The sequence below is a fragment of the Armigeres subalbatus genome, chromosome 3 (assembly GCF_024139115.2).
Source record: "Armigeres subalbatus isolate Guangzhou_Male chromosome 3, GZ_Asu_2, whole genome shotgun sequence".
NCBI classification, from domain to species: Eukaryota; Metazoa; Arthropoda; class Insecta; order Diptera; family Culicidae; genus Armigeres; species Armigeres subalbatus.
In genome coordinates, this window is record NC_085141.1 from 3,140,326 (window position 1) to 3,161,128 (window position 20,803).

The 20,803-nt window shown below is 42.4% G+C and overlaps 2 protein-coding genes across 2 annotated transcripts in view; one reads left to right on the top strand and one right to left on the bottom strand.

Annotated features, from left to right (window-relative positions):
• Positions 1–11,092, top strand: LOC134228082 (multiple coagulation factor deficiency protein 2 homolog). The gene is made up of 3 exons (XM_062709860.1): positions 1–199; positions 268–494; positions 10,921–11,092. The coding sequence occupies exons 1-3, from the start codon at positions 54–56 to the stop codon at positions 11,058–11,060; spliced, it is 513 nt and encodes a 170-aa protein (XP_062565844.1). The 5' UTR covers positions 1–53; the 3' UTR covers positions 11,061–11,092.
• The window catches only part of LOC134228081 (uncharacterized), a 22,902-nt gene continuing 13,123 nt past the window's right edge, over positions 11,025–20,803 (bottom strand). The window contains exons 2-3 of the mRNA XM_062709858.1: positions 11,772–11,892; positions 11,025–11,476 (exon numbers count right to left, since the gene is read on the bottom strand). Of these exons, the coding sequence (XP_062565842.1) occupies positions 11,196–11,476; positions 11,772–11,892 (402 nt within the window). The 3' untranslated portion in view covers positions 11,025–11,195. The remainder of the gene's footprint in view (positions 11,477–11,771; positions 11,893–20,803) is intronic.

The following is a 20,803-nucleotide window of genomic DNA, read 5'->3' on the forward strand; positions in this document are numbered from 1 at the left end:
TTCATTGTGATGCAGTTCATTGCTGGTTGTTTATATTTTGACAATCCGCAACAATGATCCAGCTGGCGATAGTACTTCTCAACACACTAGTAATGGTAGGTAAGTTCGATTCCGCAGTTGCCAAAGGACCGCATCATCCGAAGGGTGATTTTTCCGCTAGAAGCAAGAAGCTGGATGAGCATCTCCATGCTCAAGATGAGTAAGTGTCGTCCATATATTGTAACTGTATCTGAATTCAACCCGACGTAACTTGTGCCACATATCCAGACACATGCAGGAAGATATGAAGCAGTTTTCTTTCGGTGAGAAGGAGCTGGCCAACATGTCCGACGATGAGAAAAACTTTTACTTTTTCAAACTGCACGATTCCGATAATAATGACCATTTGGATGGGCTGGAAATACTGCATGCAGCGACACATCACTCCGATGGCCATGTCCATAAGCTGGATAGAGACGGAGGGGAAGATGAATCGGATGATAACTCTGTTATAGGTGAGTCGAGAACCTTTACTAAGGTACATATGTATTTATCATAAACTAAAAATGAAGGGAAAAAAATCTGGTGATCCTTGCATAGAAACATTCATAAACACTTCTTTTAAAGGGATAGGGGTAACGGCTCAAACCTTGGCCCATTATGCTACGGCTGTGCACATTTATCGCTATAAATCTTCATATATTGCATTTCCAACCAGAATTATTCCACCAGCCGGCTTGCTTACATTTGGTATTGATGCCAAATAGCAAAAAACTACGATGAATGTCCGCAATATCTCATTTAAATCAGCGAAAGTCTCGAGAGAAATGGACAAAACATCGGCATCCTTGTCCCTATCATGTGGATAAATTTTCAGCCCACTTGGGACGAGTGATTGTTGATTTCGAACATACGAAAGATAAAGATGGGTTGCTGTTTATAGTACCAGTCATTTTGCTTGCGTTGAATAAAGGCAGCATGCAAACAAATAGAGAAAATCAAATTATCTTATTGAGCGTGAATTCTAATTGGTTGCATGTAAAATACTACCACACTGATTGTGTGAGTGCGTTTTAGATTCCCCCAATAGCACGCTTACCAAGGACATGCTAATGAAAATACTATGATATGAAGTGAAGAAGTTTAGAAAAATGAAAACTGTATTAAAAACTGCAATTGCAAAAAGGCTACATGTTCTAGCCCTCATGTTGTGCCTTCAAACAAATTACATACGTTAATTATTGACTGCCGCATAATTTTGAGATTTACTGCTAGTTGAAACCATGGCAGTTGTGTTGCTCTCGCTCTCGCGATACTCTCAAAGAAACTTTTTTCCAAAACGTAAACAATGCTTTAGGTGGGGATGATGCATAACGCACTACTGAAGAAAGCCAATTGTAAAACTTATTCTAGGCTGAGACGAGACCTGCAAAGAGGAAAAAATGTAACTTCAGCTGCTGCCAGTCAACTGCTGTCACGAACTGTCAGGTGCAACCAGCAGCTTTTTGAGTGAAAGTATTGGTATCCCAAATAAAATATTCCACATCATTTTTGTTTTACCAAGACTTTTTTACATTAACGAGTATTCCAAACCTTCCGTTAACCTTGTTAATAATCAGTAATAAACCTGTGTTTTGTTCCCGGTATAAAAATCCTTATGAAAATGAATTAACTATTTCGTGAATTGGATACACTTTTATTGTGCTCAGAAGGGTCCACCTGAGGCTTAGGTGAAACAGTCTAGTAAACAGTTGAAACTCGATGGTCAACTGTGATGAAAAGAAGAACAAGTGTCAAAACAAGAGAAAAGAAGCAGCGTCTTTGCAGGTCTCGTCTCAGATTCTAGGCAATTCCTTGCTTTGTACTGTGCATAAACAGTTATAACTGTGCCAACTACCTGATATTATTACACAATTATTCATAAATACAATTATTGGATGCTTGTTTTTAACTCTGCCTGCATTGAAGTTTCATGATTGGTACGTGCGTTTGATTCTACTCCTCTACATATCGATCAGCTGTTGTGAATCCTCTCAAAACTCTCACGTGTTTCAACTTCCCGAGTTGAAAGAATACTTTTTCGGTATCATTTTACAGATCAAAATACTTTTTGCAAGCAATAATAAATCTAAATTATGATGAAGGTATTTGTCAAGTAATTTGACTTGAAATTATTCACATGAAATGACGTTGAAAGTTTATCTAATGAAACATACGATCCATTGTATTTTTCCATTATTAAGTGAGAAAATGTCTGTAGGATTCGTGCGAAAGATGATAAAATTAAATATTCATACACTAATTGAATCATTTATTTGCGAAATTATGAAGAAAACGGTGTATCGAACCACGAAAGGTTGATGCTTGAATCGCTTTTGCTTGAATCGTGTTTGGAAGCCGTAAGGTAGGCAATTATTTTTGGTATGTTCTGCGAATAAAAGCGATTATATCGTGATTCGAGAAAAGCATCATGAGGGCCCATTCACTACATGACGTTTTAGGTTGTGGGAGGGTACTTGTCTAGGGGCTGGGTGTGGGTTGATAATAGTTTAGCGTTATGTAATTTGCGAAAGAAACTTTACGGTTGAGTGGATTAACCTGTTTTTACAAAAATTCTCAGCAACCTAATCGCAAGCATCGGATATTCTATCTGCAGCTTTCGGTTATTTTCTCCAGTACGGGTTATTGGTGAGAATGTTTTGATTTTAGAGTTTCACCTATACTAAGCTACAAATCGAAAGCGCATGCCACCATTTGGCTACAGGTGCCCCAGTATTGTCCAAAAAGTTTTAGTTTATTATGTCGCAATACTAAAGGAAATTGTGAAATAAAAATGATAGCTGACATAGTGTGGTTGTTATCCATTCATCTGATGTGCGAAAGCAGGTATGTTCATTCAGAAAACTCTTTTATTTGGCAAATGAAAAACTCTAGCACAGCCAGCCTGCATAAGTCAACGAAACATGGCTGCTAAAAAACCGAGTGAAAGTGATTTTTCACGCAAGATAATTGCTTTTAATAGTTTAAGAAGTGTTTAAATCTAGAGTTATGAAGCAGATATATGCTTGATACACTTTTCTAAAGAAGCAATGGTTAATATCTCCCTACAAATCGACATATTATCGCTGAAATGTTGATTAATTTGCGTGATGATGTTACATCCAGGGCCAACATTACCGCCTGTTACCCTATACAGCTTTAACAAACTCAAATGAGATATCAAACCGACGTCAACAAAGTTAGGAGTAATGATGGCTCTGCTTTTATGTGGTTATGGTCTTGAAATCAGCAAACAGTTTAATGTTCTCGCAAGAACAATGCTGTCTAATTGGGCGAGATCTTCGAATTTAAGCAAATACAAACAGACATAACACTCGGGAAATTCTCATCGTTCACTGATTTACTGGTCAGTTAAGTGGCCAGTTCGCGAGAAGCGCGACCCTTTTTCCAAGGAACATTGCACGATGTTCTCCTATTTGGATGAAACTTTCAGGATTTGTTCATGTATGTAAAAAAAGACATTTAGCCAAAATCCAAAAAAAAAAATGCAATACCTTTGGCGGTGACTGACCGCTTTTATTTAAATTTTGCACGCTTTTTCTACTCAATTACACCCAGTTTTTTTACACGGATGGGTTCTAGTCGATTATGACCTTTAGCGTTAATGAAACTATGAGTTAAACCCATGGAAAAATTCACAAAAAATCAAAGAAAATTCAGGGGGTATTTAAAAAGCTGTGAAAAATCAGGTAAACAGGGAAATTAAAGAATACCAATCGTGTAAAAAATATTGGGTGTAGTACTTTATACCATGTTACTAATATGATTATGAAAAACCCTGATTAATCCACCTAGCGGTGGTGGTGCCTTTCTCGTGCAAAAAAATACTAAGAAATATGAGTGACTGCTTTATACCGTGTCTTCCGCATAGAATATAGTATTTTGGCCATAACTTCTGATCACATAGTCCAATCTGGCCAATTTTCAATAGCTAAGTTCCAATGCTAAGTTCCAAAAAGTGTGTCTATAAAATTTTGTACACATTCACACATACACATACATACATACATACACACAAACAGACATCACCTCAATTCGTCGAGCTGAGTCGATTGGTATATAACACTATGGGTCTCCGAGCCTTCTATCAAAAGTTTGGTTTTGGAGTGATCATATAGCCTTTACGTATACTTAGTATACGAGAAAGGCAAAAAAAATATATTAGGAGAAAACGGACATTTTCGATAAAAAATAGTCGTTTTTCCGAATGGAATATTTTTCAGCAACAGATCTAGAATAAAAAACTAAGCCCGTAAGGCAATGAAGGAACTGTTCTTAGTTAATTTAAATCATCTAAACTGTAACTCCCAATTTAAATTCCCAAAAACCAAGTTTCAAACAAAATGAATTTAATGAATATCTGTAAATTTGCGTTAGCTATTTCCTTTCCCTTTTTGACAAAAATCACAAATACATATTTGGATAACTGAAATCCTCAGTTTGTGAACAAAACAATATGAATATAGAAGTTGAAGTAAACACATCGTGAATAATTTTGGTATCCGAAGTACTACGAGTTCCGTCGCGTGTAAAATCGATAAAACCGGTCGAATTATCCGCTCAAAGCTCCCGTTGTGCAGATTCCCAACTTTGGTGCACCGTCATCTAAAAGGTTCGCGAGTTGAGTGTGAACAGTAAATGGTGCCGAAGCCCGGGAGGAATTCCCAATCGTCGTTGGAGCATTGCGAAAGAGTTATCGGTCGCCGTGGGTGAAAGAGCACATTGTGTATTGTCGTCGCAATTCTTTCGAATATTTCCCAGATTGCATACTATCACTATTGTGGGCCAAGGAAATGCGCCAAATTCTACATTGTACGTGCTCTACTCACCGTCCGGGAGACGAACTCTGGAAGTTGAGGTTACGATATTCACGTGGGGAGTGTAAGTGGCGCTGCCTTAAAGGTTAGTGTGTGCATTCTGGAAGAATGAGTTTGCCGAAAAAGTTGAGTCTGCGGAAAAATGTTCTACGTTTGAAGTCTTCACCGAAAAAGGGATAGAATCCTCGGATCGGCAAAGTTAATACAGCGGTTTTATGAAGAATTCGATGAAAGCAAAATAAATCAAGTCGCGATACGAATCGAACGTTTGGATGGGCTGTGGGAGAAATATAAAGATACCATGGATGAAATCGAAGCCTTGGAAGACAAAGAAACAGGATTCTCGGAAACTCGAGAGCAATTTCAAACTCTGTACTTTGAACTCAAGGCATCACTCGTTAGCAAACTTCCTTGCTCCACAACGGCTAACCTTACTTTCTTTAGTCCGCGATCGACTCTACCCACTGCTAGCCAAGCCGCTTCGGTAAGGCTTCTAAAAGTAAGAATTCCAGAGTTTCAAGGGAGAACGGATGAATGGAAAGAGTTCCGTGACCTTTTCAAGTCGTTAGTGGACGCTAACCCCCAAACTTCCGCGGTATAAAAGCTTCACTATCTACGTAGTGCACTGAAAGGTGAGGCGTCTCGGTTGATATCGTCGTTTGCAATTACTTCGGATAACTACCTCCTAGCATGGAAAGTGATTTGTGAGAATAAGAAATTTCCTTGTTAAACAACACATGTCTGCACCTTTGAAGATTCTCCACATCAAACGGGAATTAGCTTCTGCACTGGCAGAATTAGCCGATGAATTCAACCGACATGTAGGCGTTGTCGATAAGCTTGAGCCACCCGAGTCCCATTGGAATTCGTTTCTAGTGTTGCGCCTCAGCAGTTTATTGGATGAGAAGTCGTTGATGGATTGGGAAGCTCAGTGTGACGACAATCAGGTTCCGCAGTACAAGGATTTGCTAAACTACATTCTCAAACGATCACGTACACAGATGTGTTAACTTTCGCAGAGTCCATACATAGCTATTCCGTCAAAGCCTATAAGAATGAGATCCTCCTCTCACGTGCTTTCGGAAAACGTCGTTAAATGCCCCAACTGTAAACAGGCTCATGCTATAACCCAGTGCGAATCGTTTTTGAAACTGACGCCTAAACATCGGTTGGATTTCGTCAAGAGGAATCAACTTTGTATCAACTGCCTGCGTAGAGGACATCTAGCTAAAGACTGTCGCAGCTGCCTTTGTAAAACGAAGCTTTGTGTGAAGCGACACCATAGTCTACTCCACCTTCCACCAATTACATTCTCCTCAAACTTGGTGGACGAAGAGGCAACAGTTTGCACAGCTATTGATGTAAATAAAAGTACTCTTCATCAAGCAAAATCCACGTTATCGGTATCGGTGGCACCACCGGTGGTGTCTTTGCGTTCTTCACCCGTCGAATGCAACTTGTTGCGAGAAAATCGATTAAGAATTACTATATGAAAAAGTGGATAATGTTTTTCGGTTTTCGTATGAACACATACACACACATACAGGGCTGCGAAATGGTGAGTTGACATCTGGGAAGGAGCGACCTACACAGCTCTGGTCCTCACAAGTTCCAATCTCACGCTTCCACGGGTCTTCCGATGACAATCGACCGCCAGCTAAGGGTTTTGTACTTAGCTGGTAGTGCAGCCTGCCCAGTCAACACAAGATCGTATATGATGTCACATAAGATGCTAAAGTGGAGGCCATATAGGTACTTCCCCATACAATATGTACGTATATCGCCTCCACTTTAGCATCTTATGTTGCATCTTATACGATTCTGTGTTGACTGGGTGGGCACTGTTGTCCTTCTAACATCAGCTAGAGTGAATGGGTGCGACCAAAGGGACCATCGTCCCTAACCCCTAATCCCAAGGCGTTAAGCGACCCGTGCCGAGGGGATGCATGGCCAGGGGGTGCAATAATGAGCTAGGCCTTTAACGGAGCCTGTGGGGTACTTGGGCACCCTCCACAGTAATTGTCCCTTACCGCGTCATGCTGGGCTCTGGCGTGGTGGACCTCTTTTCCCGAGCAACTCGTGGAACCAAAATGGAAAAACAAGTCAATTCTTCAATTAGTGGTAGTAGTGTAGGCGACAACCCCTTCGCAAGAGGTGGGTTGTTCAGGTCTCCGCCTAGGAGGCCAGAAGCAATAGTCGGCAGCTCGGTGCGCAGCGCCAGCGTGGGTCACTTAACCATCTCCCAGGCTACGCCGGTAGAGGTTATGGCCCATGGCTTGTGAAGGCGATGAACCGCAAACGCGATGGGCTTTCGGCCTTAGAGGTGGCGACGGAACAGCTGGACGCCATCATCGACTTTGCGTCATCGAAGCATAATATCAGTAAGGAACTCAAGAGGAGCTTGCTGAAACTTCGAAAGTCGATGCCGTGAAATCCGTGGAGTCGATGTCTACCCAGACTGAGGCCCAAGGATTCGCGGACTCGGGCAAGGTCGAATCGACCGAGGGCGTGCCATCGAAGACGGTGGTGCCAAAGTCTACCCAGACTGAGGCTCAAGTATTCGCGGGCACGTCGGGGGTAACTGCTCCAACGGAGCAGACACAAAAACGGGGGAGACAGTGGGGCTGGGAAGCTGAACCCCGGCCAGGTACCTCCCAAACCAGAGAAGGAAGGACCTGGATAGGTCCGTCCACCCAGGAAAGACGGTGGTAAGGGATTACGGCAGGCTGAGAACTCTCAGCCGCCCCAGACCAGGGAAATAGAGGGGGATGACGCCTCCAGGACCCTGGTCAAGAACAAGAGGAAACCGAAGACGTCAAGGGCCGAAAAGAAGGCCCAGGTGAACGAGGGTAGCAAGAAGTCTAGGGTAGGCGCCAATCGGTCCAGGGGTGATGCCCTAGTCATCAAGACGGACGAGGCTAAGTACTCGGACGTCTTGAAGGCGATGAGGAGTGGCGTCAAGCTCAGTGAACTCGGCGCCGACGTACGTCGAATAAGACGTACCCGGATGGGCAAGATGATCCTCGATCTGAAGCGGGGCATCTCGTAAAAGGGCGCCGGATACAAGAAGTTGGCGGAGGAAGTCCTAGGCGAGACAGTCAAGGTGTGGGCACTCACGACGGAGGTGAATCTAAGGGTTAAAGACCTGGACGAGATCACCGAAGTCGAAGAGCTCGTCACGGCACTGCGGCGACAGTGTGAAGTGGAGACGCCCACCGGAGCCGTTCGGCTACGGAAAGGTCCGGCAGGGACACAGGTAGCATTGGTTCGGCTATCTGCAGCGGATGCCTCCAAGGTAGTCAAGTTAGGGAGCATCAAGGTGGGATGGTCGGTGTGCCACATGTGGTCTAAACACTACCCCGGACAACCTAGTTCGGAGGATGTGTAAAGATGAAGTTGGCTGGAATGCCGTTTTATCGGCTATCGTCCAAATCGTCTCGGAGCTACACAGAAGGTGGCGCGTGGACTCAAGGTTGGCTAGTTCTGGCGCAAACAAGAGGTGGTCCAAGGGTTCGAAGTCGGCTTCATGGATCATACCGGTGGTCATGTCCTGTGGTCGAACTCGATCCTTTCATCGAACAAGTGGCCGCGCGAAGAACAACATGGTATCGTCGCTTTCGCGGCGTCGGTCAACCGGACGGGTTCCGAGCCCAAGGACGGAAAGGGGTCCTCGTCAAGGCTGGGGTAGGCGTAGGCACCGCGTCGGTAAGTCCCTCTGTGTGTTGGCGAATAGACCCTATCGCAGAGAGGTCAATTTGGGGTGCACGAGGCATCATCATTCTTGATACCAGTCGTGCAGAAAGAAGCAGGCGCAAAGTCGACCCTTCCCACCTTCCGAGGACATAGGGCGTGGTAAGGCCAACTGGAAAGCCGGCAACGCGCTGGCACGATACCATGATGTTCTTCTAAAAAAGCGAGTCACGATGTTCGATGCTACAAGGACACGCAGCTAACCTCGAGGGTGCGTCGTGCACTGGCCCCCCTTTGAAGCATTACTTTCTGGTTGTACCGAAGGGACGATGGGCTTGGCGGCAATGGAAACGGTTTAGCGGGTCGGGGATGTAGTCCTGCCTCCCTCGTTTGCTGTTGGAGGTGGTCCCTAACCCCGCACTTCCTGGACAACCCAGGATGTCTGTTGAGCAGAATCTTTGTTTGCAGATGACACGGGCCTTTCAGCCAAAGGGCGAAGCCTTCATGTCATTTGTAGTAGATTGCAAAAAAGTTCGGATATTTGCTCCATTTACTTGCGAAAATGGAAAATTTCCCCGAATGCTTTCAAAACTCAGCTTATAATTTTCCCACATAAGCCGAGGGCTTCTTATTTGAAACCTTCTAGCAGACATATTGTCACTATGAATGGAGTTCCAATTAATTGGTCTAGGGAAGCTAAATATTTAAGACTTCTGCTAGATCAAAAATTAACTTTCAAATGTCACATTGAAGCATTCAAGCCAAATGTAACAAATATATTAAGTGTCTATATCCACTTATAAATAGAAAATCAAAACTTTGTCTTAAGAACAAACTTTTGATTTGCAAACAAATTTTTAGACCAGCCATGTTGTAAAGAAGGTACTTCAAAGGATTCAAAATAAAATTTTTAAAGTGATTCTGAATTTGCCTCCGTGGTATACTGCCCTTCTACGCATAATTGTATCATGTTACCTTTGATTGTCCCACTAAAAAAATGAAGTAGTTATTTGATGATAAAGGAGACTGAAAACCGTTTACATAAATAGTGATCCATTTTATAGTCTGGAGAAATATAACCTACGCTAATTACACTTTAAATTTTTTGGCGAAATTGTTTAGATTCAATCTATTCAGAAATTAGTGGAACAAATTGACGCTAGTTTGATATTTTTTAACAAAGGTAACATGGTACAGTTTTGCGTAGAACGGCAGTATAGTACCAATGAACTTCATAGAATTTCTAATATTGAGACATTGCAACAAATGTCCAACCAAATAATGTCTAATTTTAGACAAAAATCGTTGCAATCTTCTATTGCAACGATTGGCTCCTTATACCCTTAGTATAAATTAGGTTAAGTTTAGTTTAAGTTGAAAACATTGTAACTTCCTACATGGTTCAATTCAACCAGAGGAAAAATGCTAACTGCCAGAGGCTATTGAAATGTATTAATGATAACTAAAAACGTAACATAGCAAATAAGGATGATAGTGTTAAGAAAACATGGAACACCACCCAGTCTAAAAGATGAATGCATGTATTAAATAATTAGCAAATAAAATTAGCTAAAAAAATTAAATAAGCGATCTAAAACTTTTATAATTTTACTATCAGTGTAAAAACGTGTAAATTTAAAGTATTTTCATGAGGGGTGTGCTTTAAAATCGTCAGACAATATTATATGTACTCTACTCTGTTACATTACTTACCGTGTAAAACAAATCAGTTCAAAATTCGAATAAAATATGAATTTTCTCGTGTCGTGAAAAATTGATGCAACTTTGTTAAACTTTAAAGTGTCTTTTAACACAGTTTGTAAAAATAGAAGCGGGTGTACCCCTTTACCTATGAAATCAAATAGGCCTTAAATATATATACACCCGATTAGAACTGGTGTAGTCTATCTGGTAATCTTTTTTTTTTCAAATTGTATCTTTGTAATATTAGCTGTTTAAAGGTTAGTAATTTGAAATGTATGAATAGTACACGGTTTTACTTTATTATACAATAAGCTGATGGTTTGCAGAATTCGGTTTAAATTGATAATGATGGAGGATGAAAGAGAGGTATAAATCCCGCACAATCGTTACAAGCTATATTTTATACTCAGAAATAATAGTGAAAACATAATATGATTTCCATCGTATGTTGCTTTTTATAAATTCGTCCAAGATGTCAGTCAAATCTTTTGGATGTCTATATAATAAATAAAAACTCGTACTTTTTCAGCGCCAATTTATTTTATTATGAGCAAGAAAGGCATCATCACCGCTAGGTTGATTAATCTGTTTTTTAGGCCTTCTTTCTGTTTAAATAGTTCCAAATCACGCCATCAAATATCGATTTTCATGATTGGTTTTTATTTTGCAGATGTAATTGACGACTTTATCGCATATGCCGACTTGGATCAAAACGGACTACTCACCTACCCAGAATACATGAAAGCCATCAGCACCAACAACTGGAATCGAAAAGTAGATGCGGCTGAATCTTCTTCTGAGATGGTCTAGACTGATTAACAATAAAGCTCCAAGGAATGTTATCGCTCAATCAAACAAAAACGCAATCTTTTCTTTCAGCCAAAATTCCTTGCTCCTTTCTTGAAAGATACACTATACAGATAGAACGCACAACCCGGTGAGCCTCTACAAATGGCAAGGATAGATCATATCACACGGTGCACCCTGAAGTCCCTCCATGATGGCCCGATCGAGTTGAATCAGCAGCCGATTGTACTTGCTGCTCTTGGGAATTTCCGGGTCGAATATTTCCGCTCCCTTGACCAGCGCGTTCGCTGCCCGGGCGTACTCGTTGGCCGTGTGCGGTGACATACAAGCGCTTTGCAACATGCAGCCTTCCTGGCCGGAACCTTCAGCCGCCAGATAGCCAATCATGAGGCCCGTCTCACCCGGATAGAAAAGCGATCCTATCGTGGAAGAGAAGAGGAAAATTATTATACACTAATGGCACCCGTTCAGTCTTAGTATAGCTGCATATGTGGAGTAGTGCTAGAATTGCGTCATTTCTATTGTTATGGAATCGCACCGTTTATATGTGTGTCGCCCAATTTACTCAGTTAATTTTCCCAGTTATTGTCTTCGCGCGGCGACCGTAATGGCACAGTACACAATGCATAATGACAGTTTTGGTTGGTTTGGCCTATTGCGTCCGTGGGTGTTATGACATAGAAGCATAATGTGTAGACAAGATTCAAAACTCACCTCCTTCACTCCTTCCTCGGCCGTAAGCACCCCAGTTTCCGGCGCCAATCAGACCAGCAGCAAAGATAAGGGCTTTCAGCAGGAATAGAATTAGCAGGTTTGTTAGGTTGAGACTTAAAACCTGAAAAAAATTAAAAATATGATAGAGGTTAACAAGTGATGTCTTCAAATTATGTAGAGGAAGATTAGCCCTCAAAGACCCAGGAAAAACGGATTTTTTTTTTCAAATGGCTCTCATTCCACACCTAATTGTCGGAATACCTCGTGGTTTCGTTTGTGGTCAATGGCTTGCCCTGATAAATACATTTTCAGATCAAAATACTAGAATTCAGATCCGAGTTATTGCTAAAAATAAGTGTGCGCGGGATCTATTTCCTTTAATTCGAACATCAACTAAATGTTCTGGACGTGTTCACACCCGAAATTTATCAAATCAACGATCACTCTATCTCAAAAATATATTTGTAGAGAGTTCTATTCGATTCCGATGCTTTTTTCCTTTTGAATATGACAGGATCGACTGAACATAGGGGTCACAATGGTAGAGTATGGACTACAAAAGCAATTACATTGAAATATGCATGCAGGAACGGGCATGCGGCTGCACAAAATTTCATTTTCAATTGGAATTGACCTTCTGAAATTCTTACCAGGGCTAGATTCAGGAGCCAAAATGGGGAACTACCGGTCTAATAAGCGTCTTGTAGATAGTCAGTTTGTTACGTCGACAAACACTATTCGAGCCGAGCGTTTTGCGGAGTCCAAAGTACATACGACTTCCTGCCATGATGCGCCTCCGAATTTATCTGCTGGAATCTGTATGCCATGAATTTATAGTTATTTGAATTCTCGTTTGGCAGTGTGTAATATGCATAATATACATTGCCATAGTTTTTCCCCTGATTAGTTACGGACGACACGTAAGTACTATTTTGTCCCCGACAATTACCTAACGTATTCGACTAGCCCTTTTCCCATGGCATGAGGCCACACAGAATCGTTATCGGAGGTCACCAGTGAGCTCAAGTTAACGAATTCTTCAATCACCTCGATTTCATCACCACCAATACACAATCGTGATGGGTGTTTTACATTGTCCTCTCTTGGACCTCTTTCTATCATGTACTTCGTCCTCAAGGTGTCAATGAATAATCCAATCCGTTTTACTTCCCTTTCTAAGTCTGATATAGGCTTCCTCCATCTTCTCAAAGTTACGTGCCATAATATCAATGTCGTTGGCGAAACCAAATAACCGAAACCAAATCGTGAAAATCGTACCACTCGTGTCAATCTCTGCCCTTCGTATTACTCCCTCTAAAGAGATGTGCAATAGCAGGCACGAAAGACCATCACCTTGCCGCAACCCTCTGCTCGTTTCGAAGGGGCTGAAACTCGAACTACGCGCATCACTCGATCCATTGTCACCTTGATCAACCGTATCAGTTTATCCGGAAATCCGTTTTCGTGCATTAGCAGCCATAGCTGGTCCGGATCGATTGTATCATATGACTATACGATGAATAGATGATGTGTGGGCACATTGTACTCAGAGATGCATCCTGGATAGAACATGAGCCAACAGCGTGCCTTGATGTTCTTAGTTTTGATCTCTGAACACAGTTCAGTGTGTGTCCTGTCCAGCAGATTTCCTGCAATGCCACGACGCGACATCAAAGTTGCGGGGATGTAATTCATCGTAGGTCATCCTGTCGCAACCTGCAAAACCTAGCGACTTGCACTTCTAGTTTCAAGGCTCCAATTGAGATCGTATATTCGTCGCCTAGGTCGTTGCCGATTGTATCGAGTCGTATTATCTTCTATGTCGTTCATAATGGTTGCTTTTAAAGACGGCTTATTGGGCCAGCGCGGACTTCCTGTATCGTCGGAGAGCCCGGCCGTCGTGTGAGGTCTATTTAGAGTCCCCCTTACACCAGAACTTGGGCTTGTGCCATTTGCAGCTTTTCAAAGAAGCTCACTCACAGAGCTCACTGTCAAACCCCGCCACATCCTATGTAGGCATTACTCTAAGATGGACTAGGGAGGGATCATCAAGCCCTTGGACAAAGTCCCTGCTGCCCCAAATAAATTAATGATCTGACTGAAATAATAGTTGACTGGCCTAAAAAGCCATCTGGCCAAATTGATCAACTATAGATTAGCTAATTTAAATTGAAACAAACTAAATCAGACGATGTTAGTATAACGTAATTTGATGGAATTTGACAATTTGACTGGTTAAATGGCCGAATTGTTGAATTTCATGCATGAATGGGCCCATATGATTATTCTTGTGACCGACTTGAATATTCTTCTGCTTCTATGGATCTACATTGCAACTGGAACTTGGCCTGCTTTTCAACGAAGTATTCCTTTAGCATTTCCTCAGTTTTTATTTTAAAGCTTTTCTATTGCCGTATAATAATGTACTTATACAATGGATACATTTATTTTATTTATTTATTCAGACTAAGGCCGATGTGGCCTGTGCGGTATATAAGAGTCTTCTCCATTCGACTCGGTCCATGGCTACACGTCGCCAACTACGCAGTCTACGGAGGGTCCGCAAGTCATCTTCCACCTGATCGATCCACCTTGCCCGCTGCGCACCTCGCCTTCTTGTGCCCGTCGGATCGTTGTCGAGAACCATTTTCACGCGTTGGTCCTCCACGAGCATCGTCCAGGTCTCGTGTCCATAGAGGACTACCGGTCTAATTAGCGTTTTGTAGATTGTCAGTTTGGTACGGCGGCGAACTCTATTCGATCGGAGCGTCTTGCGGAGTCCAAAGTACGTACGATTTCCAGCCACTATGCGTCTCCGAATTTCTCTGCTGGTGTCATTTTCGGCAGTCACCAGTGAGCAAGTACACAAATTCTTCTACCACCTCGATTTCGTCATCACCGATGCAAACTCGCGGTGGGTGGCTCACATTGTCTTCTCTTGAACCTCTTCCTATCATGTACTTCGTCTTCGACGTGTTGATGACTAGTCCGATCCACTTAGCTTCCCTCTTCAGTCTGATGTAGGCTTCCTCCATCTTCTCAAAGTTACGTGCCATAATATCTATGTCGTCGGCGAAACCAAATAGCTGGACGGACTTATTGAAAATTGTACCACTCGTGTTAATCCCTGCTCTTCGTATTACACCTTCCAAAGCGATGTTGAATAGCAAACACGAAAGACCATCACCTTGCCCCTGAAACTCGAACTACGCACATCACCCAATCCATCGTCGCTTTGATCAACCGTGTCAGTTTATCCGGAAAACCGTGTTCGTGCATTAGCTGCCATAGCTGGTCCCGATCGATTGTATCATATGCGGCTTTGAAGTCGATGAATAGATGATGTGTGGGCACGTTGTATTCGCGGCATTTCTGCAGTACTTGGCGAATGGCAAAGACCTGGTCCGTGGTGGAGCGTTCGCCCATAAAACCCGCCTGGTACTGCCCCACGAACTCCCTTGCAGTTGGTGCTAGTCGACGGCATAAAATTTGGGAGAGTACCTTGTAGGCGGCGTTCAGCAATGTGATTGCGCGGTAGTTGCTACAATCCAGCTTATCGCCCTTTTGTAGATGGGACACACGACACCTTCCATCCACTCCTGCGGCAAAACTTCCTCCTCCCAAATCTTGGTAATGACCCAGTGCAGCGCTCTAGCCAGTGCCTCACCACCGTGTTTAAATAGCTCTCCTGGTAGTTGGTCAACCCCAGGGGCTTTGTTGTTCTTGAGCCGGCCAATCTCCTCCTGGATTTCCTGGAGATCCGGAGCCAGTAGAATTATGTCCTGCGCGCGTTCTCCCAGGTCCATCACCATACCGCCATCTTCGTCTGCCACATCGCCATTCAGGTGTTCTTCGTAGTGCTGCCGCCACCTTTGGATCACCTCACGCTCGTTCGTAAGAAGGCTCCCGTTAATGTCCTTCCACATATCAGGCTGTGGCACGTGGCCCTTACGTGAACGGTTTAACTTCTCATAGAACTTTCGTGTGTTATTAGCGCGGTACAGTTGCTCCGTCTCTTCACGGTCTCGATCTTCCTGCCTCCTTCCTTCCTCCGGAAAATCGAGTTTTGTCTGTTCCGCGCCTGTTTATATCGTGCCTCGTTCGCCCTCGTGTGGTGTTGCAGCAATCTCGCCCATGCTGCATTCTTCTCTTCCACTAACTGCTCACATTCGCCGTCATACCAGTCGTTTCTCTGATCCGGGGGCACCGTGCCAAGTGCAGCGGTTGCGGTGCTACCAATGGCGGATCGAATATCTCTCCAGCCATCTTCAAGAGATGCTGCGCCTAGCTGCTCTTCCGTTGGAAGTGCCACTTCCAGCTGCTGCGCGTATTCTTGGGCTAGTCTACCATCTTGTAGCCGCCCAATGTTAAGCCGCGGCGTCCGACTTCGACGCATGTTGTACACCGTCGAGAGTTTTGAGCGCAGGCATACTGCAACGAGGTAGTGGTCGGATTCAATATTCGCACTGCGGTAAGTGCGGACGTTCGTGATGTCGGAGAAGAATTTACCGTCGATTAGAACGTGGTCGATTTGGTTTTCCGTTTCTTGGTTAGGTGATCTCCATGTGGCCTACCATTCCGCGGGAGGCTGCGAAATTTATGCATCGTTGGCCGTTGTCATTCGATACGGTGTGCAGACTATCCGGTCCGATGACCGGTCTATACATTTCCTCCCTTCCTACCTGTGCGTTCATGTCACCGATGACGATTTTAACGTCCCGCAGTGGGCATCCATCGTATGTCTGCTCCAGCTGTGCGTAGAACGCTTCTTTCTCGTCGTCGGGTCTCCCTTCGTGTGGGCAGTGCACGTTGATGATGCTATAGTTGAAGAAACGGCCTTTAATCCTCAGCTTGCACATCCTTGCGTTGATTGGCTGCCACCCAATCACGCGTTGGCGCATCTTACCCAGCACTATGAAGCCGGTTCCCAGCTCGTTGGTGGTGCCACAGCTTTGGTAGAAGGTAGCCGCTCGATGCCCGCTTTTCCACACTTTCTGTCCTGTCCAGCAAATCTCCTGCAGCGCCACGACGTCGAAGTTGCGGGGATGTAATTCATCGTAGATCATCCTGTCGCAACCTGCGAAACCTAGCGACTTGCAATTCCATGTTCCAAGCTTCCAATCGTGATCCTGTATTCGTCGCCTAGGTCTTTGCCGATTATATCGAGTCGCATTATCTCTTATATTGTTCGTAATGATTGGTTTTCTAGGCGGCTTATTGGGCCTGCGCAAACCTCCTGTCTCGTCGGAGGCCGTCGTGTCAGGGCTGTTTAGCGTCCCACCTAACACCAGGACTTGGGCTTGTGCGCTTTGAGCGGCACACGGTCGCTTTGGTGGGGCCTACTTGCGGATACATGCAGCTTTTTATAGAGGTTTAACAGGGCCCACTGTCAAACCCCACCACATCCTAGGCAAGCCCTATGGATACAATGGATAATATATACAATGTACAATGAATGCACTATGCCCAGGAAACAGAGAAAGTTCCACATCGAGAATCGAACTTATCATCTCCGAACCACACTTTTGCCCGCAAGGCCAAATGTAGACCGAGGCTATAATCAAATTAAAAAAATCATTAGACCCTAGGTTCTATCACGAACACTCGAATACCATAGAACCGGATTCCTTTCGCTCAAATGACAAACGCCCGAAATCGGTATAGATCATGTGCCCGAATGGACTTTTTGTCCGGATGTATCGAATGCTTGAACCAATCGATGTTGAGTTGTACTTCCATTGGCATCATACAGGACCGAATTGCGATTTGGGCTTAAATTATTTTGTAAACAAATATTGGAAGGAAAATTTCTGCTAAAGCCATTATTTCCTGATAAACCACAGTACGTATCCGAGCCCCGTAAAGCTGGTAGATCACTTTTACGTAGTGTTTTACGGTGTAAGATCTACAAAACCGAGCCTTAGCTTAATCCATTTTTCAAGCTAGGGCAATAAGTTGTGGTATTTCAAGGATTTATCGTAGTCCTCTCTTCCAATTGCAGTTTTTGAATTATAACAAAATTAACTTTACCCTGCACATGGTTGAAAGACTCAAATTCCTCTCGTTTGAGGCTAAATTGTATGCAGCGGAAACATATTTTCTAGCAATTAGTTATAAAACCAGGGCCCATCGACCTATGCTGAACTAACTGCTGGAAAACGTTCGAGTTAGATGTACTAACTCTTCATGAACTGGTAAACAATGGTAGTTCGAGGAACACAGGGAAATTCTTGTTACTGAACAACTTCTCTAGATTGAAATGGTCTTGTAGATAGAGCTAAATCCCGGGTTTGTAGCTTTACTTGTGATATTCTAGAAGCAAGACAAGGATGTGGCTAGGGCTCCGATGCATGGCCAATTAACAGTATTACTGATCTGTATTCTCAAGGAAAGATTTGATAAGGGGCGCGTCTTCAATGAGATTGCTCTCTGTGAAGGGTCTAAATAGCGGGACCGTATCATGTACTCTTGGGAAAACAAAACAAGAACTGTATCGAAACCGATACTTCATTGCTTCTCAATAGTAATGGAGTAATTCGACATGCACTTAAACACTAAGGATACGGGGAATGCGGGGAACCCTCAGAAGGGTTCCGAAATACTGATTTTATCTTAGTTTGCATTTGTCCCGAACAAAGCGGATGGGAATTTGGTTCCTTCTACAACAGCACCTAGAAAATGCGAAAAGAGTGTAATGTCTTTTTTCAACTATTTTATTTTATTTTTATCACATAGTATAGAATCATATTGTAGAAGAAATCATTTACTCTTCGTATTTTCTGAATTAATTCGTGTATTGGAAAAAGAATTAAATTTTGGTGATTTTCGAAGGAAACTTTCCTCTTTCTGGCATAATCCAGAAACTACCGCAGTTTAGCATACTACAATGATATCAAGTTTTTGTTTCAGTGTTTCGATTTTCAAGCTTGCAGTATTACCACCGACAAACCGGCGTGCATATACAATTCTCCAAAATTCGTGACAATTTATTCCACTAACTCCATGTGTGCGATGATTTGAACAACAGCTCAAACATGTGTGTGGGCAGACTTGAACATGCACTCTTTATTGAGTTTCATCAGCTATCGAATAATAATCAATATTCGGGTTTACATTCCTTCTGAGAATGTTTATCATAAAGATCAATATTTTTCAAGAATAATTTTTCTACTCTAAAAAAAACTCTGAGAAATAAGGAGTGGGAAGTGAGACGTCGGCCAAATGATCTTGTTACGACAGTACCAAATGAGGCTATTTACGCTTTTTTAATCGACGTATATTTCTGGTAACCAAGCGACGTTGAAGTAGGCGACGTTAAAAATTCCTATTGAAAACATTGAATAATGTTCAACTACATGTATGGGTTCATAGTTGAGGCAAAGCTTTATTTTGTTAAAGGGTGCAAAGTGAAAAAATAAACTCATTAAACTCAAATAATACCATTCGGCCAAACGGCCCTTACCCTTTTGAAACAGGTTTGATACCTTCTTTCAAAACATACATTTTCCCATGTTACGTTAAGAGAATACGATTATTTCTTTGTTAATCATTATGCTAATATAAATTATTATTATATCACTAATAGTGAGAAATTTCATTCACAAAAAAAAATTAAGTTCGACTGTATTGTCGATTCGGGCGTATGGTCCATTCGGGAAAATGGTCTTTTCGGACGTTTTATCTTATCGGGCAAATGGAATTTTGTCAATGTTTATCATTCGGGCGTTTGTGACTCAGAGCTAATAGACCCCACACTCAATTAGCTAATAGACCCGTACCGCTGGGAAGCCACCTTTACGTGGTGTGCTACGGGGTAAGATCTACCACGATTGCATTGCCAGCTTCAGGCAAATCCTGACCCAACGAATACCTTCCTCATTATCCAACTCCGTGATACTTATGAGGGTGTCGCTAAGTCGGTGGCATCTCGTTAAGTAAGTACCACATCAACACTTCCTTTCTCTCCCTAGTTACGGTGTAGATGGGCTTGACCAGGAGTAGTAATCCTCATGCTTTTGTTATTTTTGTTTAAGACTGGAATCAAGGACCACTCCCCTTCTTGATTTCTGATAGCATTCTAGATAAGGATTTCAAAGCTAAAACATGAGTATCACTAGTGTCCAATCAACGAATTACACCGTAATAATGCTAATGCATCAGACTCAATTAGATAATATTATAATGAATTTTTTTATCAATTCAACGAAACAATAGAAAATTACAATTAAAAAAAATTATTCGACTCGATTGCAACTCGGCCGTACGAAAATCATTCTTTTGTTAAACATCTTGGCTGTGCATATGCACAGCTTGGGATGAATCGATACTAGTAAATACGAGTAAATACTCGATACATTTGATTCGATACCAGGTACTTTTGGAATCGATACTTTTATATCCGATACCAAGTAAGTATCGAATCAAAGTACTTGAATCAATCGAGTACTCGATTTGAAGTCTATTAAATCTAATAAACCTTAATAGAAACATTCGTATTTTCTTCAAAATAATCTTGTTAGATTTAGTATTTAATTCGAATAAAAAATACCAAGTATTCATTTTCTTCCGCTCAACTCTTATTTGTGCTAATTGCGGTATATACAGGGGTTGGACAGAATGAGCGGGACAGGCAAAATTTTATCAAAATTCAAATGACCATTACTCCGACCGATTTCTTTGGCTCTGCCATGATTCGACTAGGAAATTCATCTAGTTTTGGAATACTGGGTAAATGTTTAGACCGCCAGATACCGGAAATATCCGGTTTGTATGAGGGCATGTCAAACATGCTATTTTTTGGTCGTTTATAGTTTCCATATGAATGAAATATTGGCTCTTTTATATTTTATACAGAAACTAGAGTTATTCCTGAGTCTATTGAGATATTGATGTCATAGATCGGTCGACGAACACCTGAGAAATGACCATTTCCGTGAAATCCGGTTCTGAGCAAAGTGACCATTGTTAAACATTTTCCAAATACATCAAACTTCACGGTTTTTGAAGCTCATCAAGGCCATTAATTATACATT